This window comes from Rhyacophila brunnea, unplaced genomic scaffold (genome assembly GCF_057557595.1).
Source record: "Rhyacophila brunnea isolate RB1 unplaced genomic scaffold, BYU_Rbru_1.0 scaffold_15, whole genome shotgun sequence".
Classification (NCBI taxonomy): domain Eukaryota; kingdom Metazoa; phylum Arthropoda; class Insecta; order Trichoptera; family Rhyacophilidae; genus Rhyacophila; species Rhyacophila brunnea.
The window spans coordinates 19,467,085-19,482,016 of record NW_028232806.1 but is presented as its reverse complement, the minus strand read 5'-3'; the positions used below and the strand labels follow the sequence as shown (position 1 = coordinate 19,482,016).

Sequence of the window (14,932 nt, the reverse complement as noted above, 5' to 3'; positions counted from 1 at the left end):
ACTGAAATATGACAATATTCTAAAACATTAGAGCGAAAAAAAATACTATTTTATGTAATAAAAATACTTTATGCAGTCATCAAATGTTTAAAATAAATATGAAGGATAATACGGCTTCAATATTATGTAAATAGATTATCTATAACGTTTAAGGAATGTCCAGGATCATGCTTTTAAAATAGCATAAAAGCTCCACTTTGACGTACGCTGAGCATGTGGGCCGTTAAGCCAAAAAATATGGCATCTTCCTCTATTGTCTTCATCAATGTTTGTTTAGTTCACTGTGGAATCCTGTACATTTGCCCTTTTATAATGTAGCTTTCTATATATCTTGATGTTAAAACTTTTCGATCCTTTCCGATCCATTTGAAGACATCAATAATTAGTATAAGTGACTTTTTCAGTCCAATAAATATTAAAGATATTTCTATACAGCTATTTTCTTGTAAAGTGTCTATATCTCCATCCCAAATACCAGAATTTACATTATATAACATTAAACCATACATAGTCTAAGGTCTAAGTTGACATGTTTATTGCTAAAGGGGGTCTTATTTTGAAAAATACACTCTACGTTAATTGAATATTTGTTTTAATATAATATTATAATCCAATTACACTTTGTTATCACTGTCCTTTTTTATAAATCTCTCATTTTTTAATTGTTATTTATTTTATTCTAGTTATACGTATATTTTTTTTATTATTGGGTATTTTTATTTTATAAATAGCAAGTACTACCAATTACAATCAATAATTGTACAACAAGTAAATCTAATATTTGTAATTTATTCTAAATAACAATTCCGTGAGTTTTCTATGAGTAATGACGCAAGGCCTATGTATTTTACAATGTTTTTATTAGCTCGTATTCTTGTTTGTCTTCTCGAAATCTTGCAATCGATTTTTAACTAACTTTCCGACTAGCTAGACATTTGAAACTTTAAGAATATATCAGAACACGATGCCAATGCATTCTTTTAATACTTTTAGCTATCTTTAAGCAGAATTGAATTCATTTTCAGTTAATTCTGTTTTGTATGGAACAGAAAAATCCGTAAAAATTAAAAGACTATTATTAGTTGCTAAAGGGGTGGTCCTAGCAACTAAATTATTAATAAATACGTGCGTTACTATGGAAATCAAAATGACATTTCAGTATTCTATATTAATTTGTTAATTTTTTATGTACTTCATAATATCATGTACAACTTTGAAAATATAGAGCATAATAATTCAACAGAAAATTTAAAAACGTTGTATATAAAAAGTTTTTTTTATCTTGTAATTATTTACAATAATTTTATAAAGTTAAATCACCACTTTCAACCCAAAACAAAACATATGGGTCATGGAAGTTGACTTAACTAAGCTTTTTTATAATTTGTTATCTGTTCACTCAGCTAATTGGATATTTATGCTTATCTGAATCAAATTAACATTGTTAAAATGGCATTTGAATTTAAAACAGTCGCAATGATTTGAACGTTTGAACCATTAACTAACATCTTAGGCTGCGAGCGTTTTTCTACTACCTCACTGGGGCGTTGTAACCAGTTTAAATAATAAATACCCCATTGCAAAATACATACAACATTATCGTCATAGTCATCAACGCCTAAAGTGCACTTTAAAATCGCCATTTTCCATATTACCAGAATTACGTATGTTAATGTGCAATCTGCATAACGCTGAATAAATATTTACACATACCTCGTAATCGATTGCAGGCCATAATTAGTGCGGCGAATAAACATAGTTTACATTCTGCCTTTACAGACGATGCACAGGTATCGATTATGATTATAGTATAAGCAGAATTCGAAATCACGTATTACATTTGTCATTATATTTGAAGATAATAGGGAACACGTAGCTCCTAACTAATAAACAGTGTCTACTTATACCTCACATTCAAAGGGATAAAATATAGACTAAGAGTGGCTGTGTATTTTCACGTCAATATAGCAGATAATCGGAGTTCTATCATATCGTCACTGTTCTGGCAGAAGACACTAATTCGAAAAATGACATATTGAGTTAGTTGTACCAAAATGTTCCTTATTTCAAACTTTACCGTCTGGAAACCTTCTTAATAAATAATCTGTTTTTATTTTAAAGTTATCCTTTTTACGATTACTTAATAAACTCACATGATAGACCATTTCAAACATTTTAACAACTTCAAAGTCAAATTACTCAAAACTAGTATTCTCCAGTTAGTGTGTTCCGCCAGAACAGAGACGATATATACGGAGCCAAGAAAAATGTAATCTACAAACGTCGCACACTTACGATCATCATTATGTGCAAAGAACAGATAATAAATATAATTCCGATAGGCTATATACCAATACAGTAAATTTTGACGCAGGACTTTAAATGTGCGAGTGTCCTACAAAAATGAATCGCGCATTATAGACGTGCAATAGTGTCTGTAAAACACCAATATTAAATGAGCGTCAATGCATAAGCCGATAGCAGTTGTCAGAATTCGACGTATAACGTATTCTTGACACGTCTATAAATTTATCCCGTATTCTTCCTTACTCGAGATCGGTTGGAGGCTTCTCCTTACCCGTTAGGTATTTCAGTTCCTATTATTTCTGAGTTCCGTGATTAAACGTGTAGTGTGGCCATTGCGATAGTATAGTGTGCGTCCGTTCGCTAGGATATGTCACCTTTGCAGTCAAACGTGTTTGATTTCGTTGAACTACAACTACAATGTGTTGATAATTGTTGTTAGTTTTTAAATTTCAATTTAACTCTGCCTAATCCAAGCCTTAGTTAATAGTCAAAAAATATTACCATACATAATATTAGATACTTTTTGTACAACTATTTTCGTTAACAATAATAATTATTTATTACAAACCAAAAGTAAAACATAGCCTATGGTTTAACTGAAACGTGATATTGGCTTCTGTGATGAAACATAATAATTATTATTGTCTTCAATTACTATAAAACGCTATTATATAACTCACAGTAGATAATAAGCGATTTTAGTGCACAAGAGCCTTTTCAGTAGATTGATTCGTAGTTATATACCTGCTGAGGTTGGTTTCTTCTTTTAAATTTAATAAACATTTGAATATTCGTAAATCTATTGGATTGATTGATATGTTGATAAAAACGGCCGTTTCTTTCGATAACATTTTAATTATTTCCTACTGCGCACCGTACGGCACCCTTAAAAAAATATTTTTTGGACTGTTATAATGAATCCATAAAATATACACACATTTATAATAATCTTATGATCAGAACTATTATAAAATTGTGAGATGGCATTGATTGCAAAATTTTCTTTATGAAACAAAATTTAGGGTCCGTTTTATTAAAATAATATGATAAATTAACAAACACGTTTTAACATTTGCATAGTTAATTCAAAAAATATTCGAATTTCCAACAAAAATATGATTTTCGTTTATTTCGATATTTAAATGAACCAAACAATTTACTTGGTGTTAATGTAGGTACTGCAAAACTAAAAAAAGACTGGATCGCCTAGATAGAGGTAGGACCTACTTAAGATTTTAACGTCAGGAAGGGATTTTAAATATGTATCGTAAGATACCCATCCGTTGGAGAATTTTTAAAAAAATTAAAAATTAAAAAAATATTATCGACTCAGTCTTGGAGCAAAGTTTCTGAGAAATTTTCTATTATTAATTTAACCGACGTAAAGAATTTTATAATTTGAGTATTCCGTTAAATAATTACCAACCAAGAGTTTTTTTAAACAGTTTTACATGATTTATTATTTTACGAGGCCATATGGCGTCTCAATGCCAAATCAAAGATTTTATTTGAATAAAACACACATTAAATTAGAAGCAAAAAAACAATCCAACGCCCACGTGTCTTGTGTAATAGAATATACCTATATTTTCATCACCGATTAGGTTTACTTGAAAATGTACAGTGTGTTAATTTTATATCTTGATTTTGAAAAGTAATCATCGTCAAATCAATTTTTTTTTTTATGGTTTGTGAGTATCGATAATATGGTAGTTGGGTTCGTAACTTGAGACTTGAGAGTGGGTCTTTTGTCTGGGCTCCGCATCAGTTGAAGTACAGCCTTTTGGTGGAGAGACTCCTTTACTTTCGGCTGTATGGATATTATCCGTGGCTCTATCCGTCTAACTTTCTCTTAAGTATATATTCTAGCTTAAAGTTTAGAAGGGATCTTTATTTAACTACATATTTTTGACTTGTACGTGGTAGTTATCTTAGAAATTGAAGGCATCTGTTGTTTGTTCTCCCAAGGTGTAGAACTAACCTGCCATTGGTAATGACAATTAGGAGGGCAATAACTCTGTTCAACCAAATCACTTCGGATATTGACATATTCCACCTGCGTGAGTATTGTTTTATAAATTCTTAAAATATGATCTACTTAGCTCATGCGGTGTATTCATTGTATCTAATTTATAGATTTTTGTATTTACACTTTTCTACTGTTTAATGCTGATCTATTTATTTTTTATATAATATACATAACACTTTTTGCACATTTACACATTCATTTTCTTCTAAATGTCATGTTGTGAACGTCTTAAATTAATAATTTGTAATGTTCACTATATTTATAAAAAAAAAAAAAAAATTGTAATAATCGTAAAATGATTGTAAAATGTTATTTATAGAAAATGATTATTGTTTCATAATGGTAATACGATAATAATTAATGTGCAATCGAAAAACATCATTTGCTGCTAACAGGTTACCGCATTGCAATAGAAGTTAAGCAATAACTAGCACTACTATCGAACTTCACCATTTTTTCCATATTTTAGATGACCTTAGTTTATAAGTAGGGATAAATAATAGAGTACACGGTATCATTGCGCTAAAATATGACTACATTACAGAAAAATCTTGCATGCATCTAAATAACACCTATCGTGAAACAAAGATTAGAACAGCTGTTAATCTGTAGATCATGAATTTGAATATGTACCTACATATTTTTAAGCAAAATTTATTTCTAAATCCCGATATGGACCCAATTAATAAGTTAAGAAAATGACAATAAATACATTCTCATAAAAATTAAATTAGGATACTTACATACTTTGGAGAAAAAATCAACTTCCGTTAACAATTTTTTTTATGAATAATTAGTGTAGAACAATAAAATTTATTTACAAGATACTTTTTCTGTCAATTTTAGAACACGCTCTATGTAACGTGATGTAATAATTCTAAACTCTAGTAATAAAATGGTAATTGGTATTTCTATAAAGTTTTCTAAAACGTATAATTTATATTACTAGAGGTTATTATTGCGAATGATTGAAAAAACAAAATTATATCCTTACAAAAAATAATAGTTATTTTTAACCCCTTTTAATAAAGCGAGTTTTACCTATATTGTATAATGGTATTAGGTGTATGTATTAACAAATGATAAATTCTTAAACCATTTGTATTACATATTGAATAAAAAATGTTTTATTTAAAAAATAATATTAACAAATAAAATATAGATCTTAGGAATCAAAGTTTGTACTGTTAATAGGTACATTTAATCGGAACTATAGAAACTAAATTCAAGTAAACACCTTGAATTCAATTTTTTACAGTAATTTCAGTTTGATTAGTATTGCACCTCTTCTTTAGAATGCGACGGATGCTAGTTCCAGCCTCATGCAGTACAAAATAAATAATAATATTAGAAATAATTACATAATACAAGAATATTATGTATTTTGTTATGCACACAATGTCATCAAAATTGTATATACTAACAGAGCCAGCTGTTTTACTATATCTTGCAGACAGCTTGTATTGATTATATAATTTAAAATTAACTTAGTTGTCTTAACAAGCTATTTTTTACATACCGAGGATCATCAGTAAACCTGTCATTGTTCATACTAATAAAGTGAGATTCACATTATTATGCTTTTACTCTACTTATTGGTTTGGGATATCGATATATTCCACTTACGTGTGGACAAGTTTATTTATATATTGTTTTATACCGGCAAGTTTTCCAGTCGATAGTAGTAGTATCTACTAACAAACGATGCAGAAGAGTGGTTTAAATCTTTGCTTACTTGACTGCATCAAAAGCTTTTCGAAAAAGTTAATAGATGGCTGAAAATATTAGATTAATTACGGCCTGGAAAAAAACCGAAAATTTCCGGGTCCGGTATTAAAAGGAATAAACATTAATCACGGAAATTTCCGGCTCCGGTATGATAAGGGTTTGCTTAGTTTTATTTAACTCAATCAATGTAGTTATGTACATTAATATATTGTACTTAATAACGTATTGTGACATGTTGTGAATAACTTAAATAAGTAAATAATTTAAAATAACTTCTCAATAAAAAAATTACAATTACAAAGATTTATACTTGAACCACCAATGTGATAGCAGAATATACCAGAACTTCTAATCGGAACAAAAGCAAAACACGATAATCAGAAAAACCGTTATTTTTGTCGGAACGAAAACCGGAACCGAACCCATAAATATATCGATTATTTCAGTTCGGTACATGTTCAAATACGCGCGTTAACATGATCTCAGTCACTTCTTCAGTTGTCGTTCAGTTGTCGTGTCGCATCTCGATATAATTCTCATGATTATTTATAATACGAGTACCTATATTATTTTTTGTATTATGCCTACGGCCGTGTGGTACAGCATCACCATTGGTTTTGGAGCGTGGTACAGAGCTATCATACTAGTGCTATAACATGTTTTAAATTAAGGTAGAAAATATTTTTTTAATACAAGTAAAAATATCAAAAATTAATCACTCGGAGCTGAACCGTAAACCGAAAACCAGAACCGAACCGATATATATATATATATATATTAATTGAATCAGAACAAAAGCCCTGGAATATATAGTTGATAAATTATTTGCAATTCCCGTACAGTATTACAATGCAAACCATTGAAATACTAGAAAGTAATTAGTAAAATTAATATAATATACCTTTTTCAAAGTAAAAACATACAATCATTAAATATAAAAAGAAGTACTTTATTTAAAATTGCTTACCTTATAAACTCCATTTATTTACGATAAATCCCAAAACACAGCAATCAGTTTTCCATTCACAAAACACATTTCCATCTTGGAGCACACTTATGTTGTCCAATCGCCATTGAATGAAAGCACTTCAGAACTCGTATGTTCGACACACATTAGAGTCACTCAATACTCAGACAATCAAAATATTGTTTCACCATTTATTTTCAACTCTCCAGAATTATTTATTTTCAAAACACTTTATTTAATTTGTATTTTTCTTTCAACTGCTATACCTACTTAATAAAAATGTAATATCAATAGCCGCGTCCGCTAATAATTGCTAGGCCATGGATAATTTTGCATGTGTACAGATGCATAATCTTTTTGATGCACTTACTCACTACGATATTCGACTAATATGACTTTATGATAAATTAACATAAACCATGGAATACAAAAATAATGGGAAATGGGTGAGAGTGTAACAAGATTTAAGTGTAGTATGAAGAAATATGGAATTAACTTAAAAAGGAATTATAGAAGTAATTCAATGTTTATGTTATATTACGCATTGAAGTTTGACGCATAAACGAAACGTGCGATCAATATCGGTAATATTTGATAACATAATAAAGCAACACCGAATTCGGTTTCAAAACCTCGATACATGACTGGCTTACACATTTACATCCTATTTATCTGTTCTATGTACTAGTTTCCAATCTTGCTTACCTCATAAAATATGCTAGAAATATTTTTTTAAATTTCATTGCAATTAGATATGAGTATGCCATATTTCACAATTAAATATGCAAATATTATATATTTACATTGTTTGGAGTACTTGTTACGTATTAATATATTGTATTTGTTGTATTGTCGTTCAGTGCAAATTTTTTTCTAAAAAAAGTATATGAATGTAAGTATCTGATTTTGCTTTATAATATTATACTACAATTATTATGTTTTAGCACGTATAGAATTTACAAATTAATAAATAAAATTACTTTTTTACTGGTACTTACATATATAATATATATGTATAAAACATAATAATATATAATATGACTGTGTGCGTTTAACTGTTCCTCGTTGCACTCGGCACTGAAATCTTACAACACAAAACAAAGTGTAAAATTTGAATATGAAGTCGCCCGACATGAATACAAATCCCATTCACAATTTGTATGAACCAAAAAGTCAAAAGAGTAAAGTGTGAACGTAACGAACGTGATAAAAACAATGGTCCAGTGGATAAGGGTGCTCGTTTTGTTCGTACACAAAACATCTGAGCTCTAATCCCAAGCGCAAGTTATTCATTCATACATGAAGTTACATTAAGAGTCGTATCTACGCGACACTTCATGCAACTTAGATACCACTATATACCATTATACTACTGAGAGATAACTTAATATTATTTCGATGGGTTAGTGCACAGATAATATAATAAAATTTCCAATGTTTTTACAAATTATATAGACTAACCACTAATTTACATCATACTCTTATGCTGTAAAAATTTGTAGGTAGATACACTCAAATAACGTATTTGAGAATATATTGCCATATTCAGATATGTTGATTTCGCCACCGGGCAGTAAAATACTAAAACTATAATATACTATTAGAAGGAGCGAGTAAAGACCTTCATCTAAGCAGCAACTCCGACTAATTTTACCTTATAGCATATGTCCGAGTCTGTTATAGTATATCAAAGAGGTTTATTTGTGTATAAAAGGGTGCAATCATTAAACTCACAGCGACGTACTTGGTATTGTGCCCATCTGGGTCTGGAAAAAAATATGTCACTTTATACTGCGTATTAACGTAGAGCAAAGATCTAATGAGTTGAGTGAATCGCTAATAAGTATGTCCAATTGAAAATCTATTAATTTGTGGACCTCCAAATGAGTTGCTAAAGAGCGAAAATATTAATTTTTTTTAATATAATTCATAGTCGGTATAATTTTATATTTTCCAAAAAAATAAGCCTAACAAAATACGCACAGGATTTCTGCTCAGTTGTAATTTAAAAAAAAATATTTGGATATTGATGATATATGAAAAACAAACGAACATTGTTTTCATTCGCATTACATACGCATTTAATAAATAGTTATTAATTAAATTATACTTTCATAATATTATATTATATTTTAGTGGTTATTTAACATATTATAACAAAATTTTCTAAAACACGCAAAAGGTTTATTGGATGGCTTAAGAAGACATTTGAATAACTGGCAATTTGAATGGCGTCAATAATTGTTAAATGTAGAAATATTACTTTTATTTAATATGCAGAACATCTTCATTGGTATAGATCAGTGGTCTTCTGATTGTGTTCCGCGGCACCTCTCTGGGGGTTCCGCGAGTCAAAAAAAATCGACAAACAGACCTAGGCTTCGACAAATTGTGTAAAAAATGTAATTATTTTAAGATATATTTTTTTAAGGATGGGATGGGATTTCCCGAAAAAAACTTATAATTTTAAGGGTTCCGTGAGTCAACAGAGTTTGAAGACCACTGGTATAGATCCACCAGTATAAGTTGTCCGTTGGGTGAGGACGTTACATGCTTACATTTGATATATCATTCAATACTTTTTATACTGTGATGAGCTTAGTTCTAAATTCGAGCACCGGACGATTACATCTATTTATAGTAGTAAATAAAAATAATGACATGGTCAAAATATCTAATTTATAAAGGAACTTTTCTGTAATTTTACATGAACCACGGTTGAAAAAAAAAGCAAAATGTTTCCAATAATTAACAATAATTTTGATATGGACTTTGATGGTCTAGTATTAAATATTTATTTTTAAAAAATATTATTTTAAATATTTGATAGTTGAATCATTGTATTAACCGACATTCGTGTATTGACACCGACTGCCAATCGAATACCTAAGTTTATTGATTACACCGCGCTTAGTAGCAAAGGCGTCAATACAAATGGTCGACATTCCGTGGGCTGACCATCTAAATGTCAAATGTTATTTAGAATAGTCACCCAAAAAAATGAAGCATGTGGGAGATCTTGAATAAAATTTCCATTGTAAAAAAAAACTGCATGAATTCGTAATACAGTTTTTGAATTGGACATTATGCAAATATTAGGTTAGGTGGTTGGCGTTTTGTTCAAAACACAATGATGCCAAATTTATACCAAAACAAATATCAGTATACAGGTAATTCCAACATAATTAATTTCTTAAATATATATTTAAAATTAGAATGACAAAATCATAATTAAAATTATGTGAATCAATATACTATTCTTCGATACGTCTAATAGCTTTCCACCGAGAATTCATACAATCGCTTAGTCAATTTATTGTATCTAAATAATATGACATGACGCGACGCGCGCTTTAGATGATTCGAAAAAGGAATAGGTGAATTTATCTGTGGAGTGATCGCGCGGAAATAGTGACGAAATCCCGTATGGTCTACGTCATTCGCGTAAATATTATGTTTTCACGCTGTCGCTTGTCAGTTTATAATAATTGTATGTAGACGAACAATTTACTTCATGTGAGAGATTACCTTTTCTAACTATAAATTAACTAATATTTTTTTTTAAAATAACCGACATTTCCATAACACACACATGCAATGTTTACACACATACTATTACCATGGTAATATTAATTGGACACACTAATCTGTTGTTTAATTTTGTGATGGTTATTACAAAATTCAAGCTAAAATTATTGAATTTTATAATATTTCAAATTCTACGCGAAATATGGCTGTAAGTTTAGTAGCGTAAATTGTATTATAGTTCACTATAAATAGTGCACCTGTGTACCTACATAAATAAATAAATATTAATTTGTAAATAACGACCTTTTGACTATAATGTAAACCAACTATATAGATTAATTGTTGTTTTTAATTTAATAAAACGCAATTTTTTGTAGTACTTATTCCACTTTTAATCAATAGATTAGGACCGGTTTCGACCACCTCAGAGAGAATTTTTTAACTGTTTCCCTCTGAGGCGGACGAAACCGGTCCTAATCTATTGATTAAAAGTGGAACAAGTACTACAAAAAAATTGCGTTTTATTAAATTAAAAACAACAATACAATGCAGTTCCACCATGAATTGACAGTTAACAAAATAAAAGAAATTTATAGATTAAGTCATAACTAAAATATTAATACTGCAATGCATTGTAGAAAACAAAGCAACATTTAAAAATCTATTGTTATTATATATTTATTATAGTTTACCTACACAGGAAAATGTGGTTTACTTCATCATTGAAATATAAAATTTAACTAGGCATACTTAATTTTGATACAATCTATATAGAAAAATTAACGTTTTAGAGTACCTAGTTAGTGAAAAAAAATCAATTGCTATTATCTTAGAGATTGTTTGAGATTTTTCTGTATTAAATTAAAGCATTGACATAATATGTTCGTACTTTAATATACAGATGCATTAATAAAATAATTAAATTAATGTTTATTTGCAACCAAAAAACTATTAAATGTAATGTTAATAATATTAAAACATCAAAATCTTTATCACATCTCGATACAAACGGGTAAATTATCATTTTTACTCCATTGCTATAAAATAAAATGCTGATCTAGTGGGACCATGCACTGAATTTTAATTAATTATTTTGAAAAAGTGATGAAGATTTTCATTTTTCAATACCAGTTTTCTATCCCGTGACCCACGATATAGGAGCATCTTAATCTCTATTTCACTATATGCGCCATTAACTTAATAAACATCAAATTTATTACTGTAATGTAGACTTATTAGAAATAGTTCTACCTACTACAATTTTTTGTTCTAATAAAAAAACTCGACGTTAGCGATCCGGGTTTTAATCTTTTCATATTTCAGGTATATAATATAGCGCATCTACCACCTTCAACAATGATAATTCAAATTCAATTTCCATTACCTACAATCAGATTTTGATAATATTAATTTTGTTGTCTAGTATCAAACGTAAATACTCGATTATTTCACTGATCACTTACTGTATTTCACATATTATTGTTTTGTTTATTCTATCACAATATAGGGATTATTTAAAACTAGACTGCTGTATGTTAGTTATATACATGTAATTGTATTTATGTAATTATCACAATTAATTAAAATTTAATAAAAGTATTCGTTTTTCGATTCGTCGCAATCACATTTTCATTCGATAGATTCAAATTTTAATTGAAAAACCCGCGTTTTTAGCTGTCAAAGTCACACGTTTGCGTTCTTTTTTTCAAACCGAGCGGCAAAAAAAGTCGACCTGCGCGCGCATACACACCGATACCAACTAAACACATGCGCAGCCTCACCTTTCGGGAGCGAGTCACCTAGCGGACAAAAAATTCACCAACCGGTCTGGTTCTATCGGATGGAAATACCTTGTATCTTAACAACTTACTACCAAAATTGTTTGATAAGAAATTAGTGGAGGAAGTTTTTTGAACATATTTCGTTACAAAACTAATTATGTATTCCGTTTAGTAGAAAGACATCAATAATATGGTTTGTAATTACATTTTTATTAACTTTCGCGATACTTTATTATAAAATAAAAATTTAAGTACTTACCTAAGTATGCCAAGTTTAATAATTAAAATAGTGTTGATATTTCGTTTAATTACAATAATACACGACGTGTGGTTTAATTGGTTAAGTAATTTTACTGTCGACAAAATAAGTAGTACGTACTTATTCGTTGTCGTTATTATTAATCGTAAATTTAATAAACAAGGTGGTTGCCTGTTTTTAATTTTTCGGTTATTTACTAACATAATATCATTTACAATATTTGTGATTATTCATCTAAATGTACTAAACAATGAAATTGGATATATTCTACTTTGCACTGATGTATATATCTTATTTAACGTTTGCCAAACACATATAAAGCATGTGTTATCTCATTACCACAATGGAGAATTAATCTGACACAAATTTGAATTTTACTTCAAATTAATCCGTAATCACTATCATTTATTAGTAACATTAGTTTAATGTCCATATTCTTCTAACTAGGCCATATTTAGACTATCTGAATTTTTTTTTATATATCCTACCTACTTTTATATATCCTACCTATTGCTTACCCAATTTTTTATTGTTTTTTTTTTATCTTTCACAACCTAAAAAAGATCATTGTGATATATTACGTAAATACACCTTTTTCCTACAAAATCTATAGATTACTTAAGCTTAGCTCTGAAAGATATCACGAATTTTTAATTCTTGACGTCATATAGCATGTAGGCCTTTAAGAAAGAAAAAAATCTGCGTATGGATAGCTATCATGAAACTCATTCCCTAAGTGATTACCTACCTTATAGTATGAATATAAAAATCATTGCTTTCTAACGGACATAGCCAGCACGTAAAAAAGGCTCTCATAAACGAACATTTTCATATTCACGAATGTTTTTGCACCTCAGAGCCAGTGTATATAATTTTTCAGAAAATTAGTGAAGTATGGAAAGTATTGAAATTCCAAAATCTGAAAAGCCTACAGTTCACATACATCAAACAGTTAAAAAACTAACTTTTCGTTCACCAGATAGTGTTATTTTTTAACTTACAATACGCTGGCTTTTGGTTTTTTCCCAAATATGTAAGTTGATACCCCATCGTAGAACGAATGTGATATTTCATGATGCTGTGTACCGTGCGATTAATCTATTTGATAGCATAATAAAGGTTGATTTATTAAATAAGGTAAATATATAATTGTTTTCATTATTTTAATTTTAATATTTACATAAAAAACTATTAGTAATGAAGATTTTTTTTATTTATAATTTCATACTGATATAATTTTATATTGTATTATGTATTATGGCGAATCGGCAAATAACTACCTTCTTCTTCTTTGTCATAAATCCACCCCTTAGCTGGAACATATAGACAATACACGTTACCTCCAAGAATCCCTGTTGTTCACTAGTTTTCTTGCATCATTTTGGGTCATACTAGCATCCCGTAACTCCGCCGTATACACTCTATAGAATATACCTAGATAGTTTTTAGCGACCTTCCAGAATGCCGGAATTCGGTTGGCTTGAAGAATTGGCAAGCCAGGTTAAAATTCTTTTCTGGCATCCGCACCACTTGGCCGAGCCAGGTCCAACGTCGCCTCCTCACTCGAGAGGCTGCTCGGTTCGTTCCCTTATCTCCTCGTTAATTCTAAAGCTGTACCCAGTATCTGTCGCGAGCATATGTTCTCGAAGCTCAGCATACGGTTGCTCTGAGCACTTGTAAGGTGCCAATAACTGTAATACCATAATAACTTTTTTCTATTTACCGTACTTTAGAGCTGAAAGTCTGGAAGTCACATATTCAATATTTTACAGGAGAGCAGTGTTAACATAGTTAATCTTTTTCTTTCGACCATGTCCGATATAATGGGGTCATATGGGCCTCCACAGAGTAGAGATTTGTATTAACAGATTTTGTTTTATACGAGAAATGGATGTGAGCCACTTGCTCAACCTATTAGGTCCATACCCTGACAGACACAAATTAAAAAACAATATGTGTACTTTCCAGACCCAGGATTCGAACCTGGGACCCACGGCGTTATAGTCAAATGCTTAAGCCGCGCGGCCACCGTGGGTGTATATGTGGGTGGGTAGGTTAATCTAATCTAGTTAAAATACTCACTCGCGTTCGGACTAAAACTCTGTATGTTGGACTTTTGCAATTAATCTTTTTCCATAAAGAAAAAATTACTTCAATCGAACGTCTACTCTTTCAGCTTTAAATTATAATAATTTGACAACTATGCGACATTAGACTCCCAAATTTTCAGCATTAAAGAGAACGTGAATACACATTTAAATCTTCATTCTTAACTCAAAAATGATAAAAGTGTGACTTCCGCACTTTCAGCTCTAAAATACAGTTAAATAAAA

General features: G+C 29.8%; 1 protein-coding gene across 4 annotated transcripts in view; it reads right to left on the bottom strand.

Annotated features, from left to right (window-relative positions):
* Positions 1-12,320, bottom strand: part of LOC147075017 (uncharacterized) — a 227,484-nt gene extending 215,164 nt beyond the window's left edge. The window contains exons 1-2 of one of the 4 annotated variants that reach the window (XM_085942722.1): positions 11,944-12,320; positions 7,032-7,300 (exon numbers count right to left, since the gene is read on the bottom strand). In XM_085942722.1, the coding sequence (XP_085798848.1) occupies positions 7,032-7,045 (14 nt within the window). In that variant the 5' untranslated portion in view covers positions 7,046-7,300; positions 11,944-12,320. The remainder of the gene's footprint in view (positions 1-7,031; positions 7,301-11,943) is intronic. The other 3 variants (XM_085942721.1, XM_085942723.1, XM_085942719.1) reach the window with 3 other exon arrangements.
* Between the last annotated feature and the right edge of the window lie 2,612 nt (positions 12,321-14,932).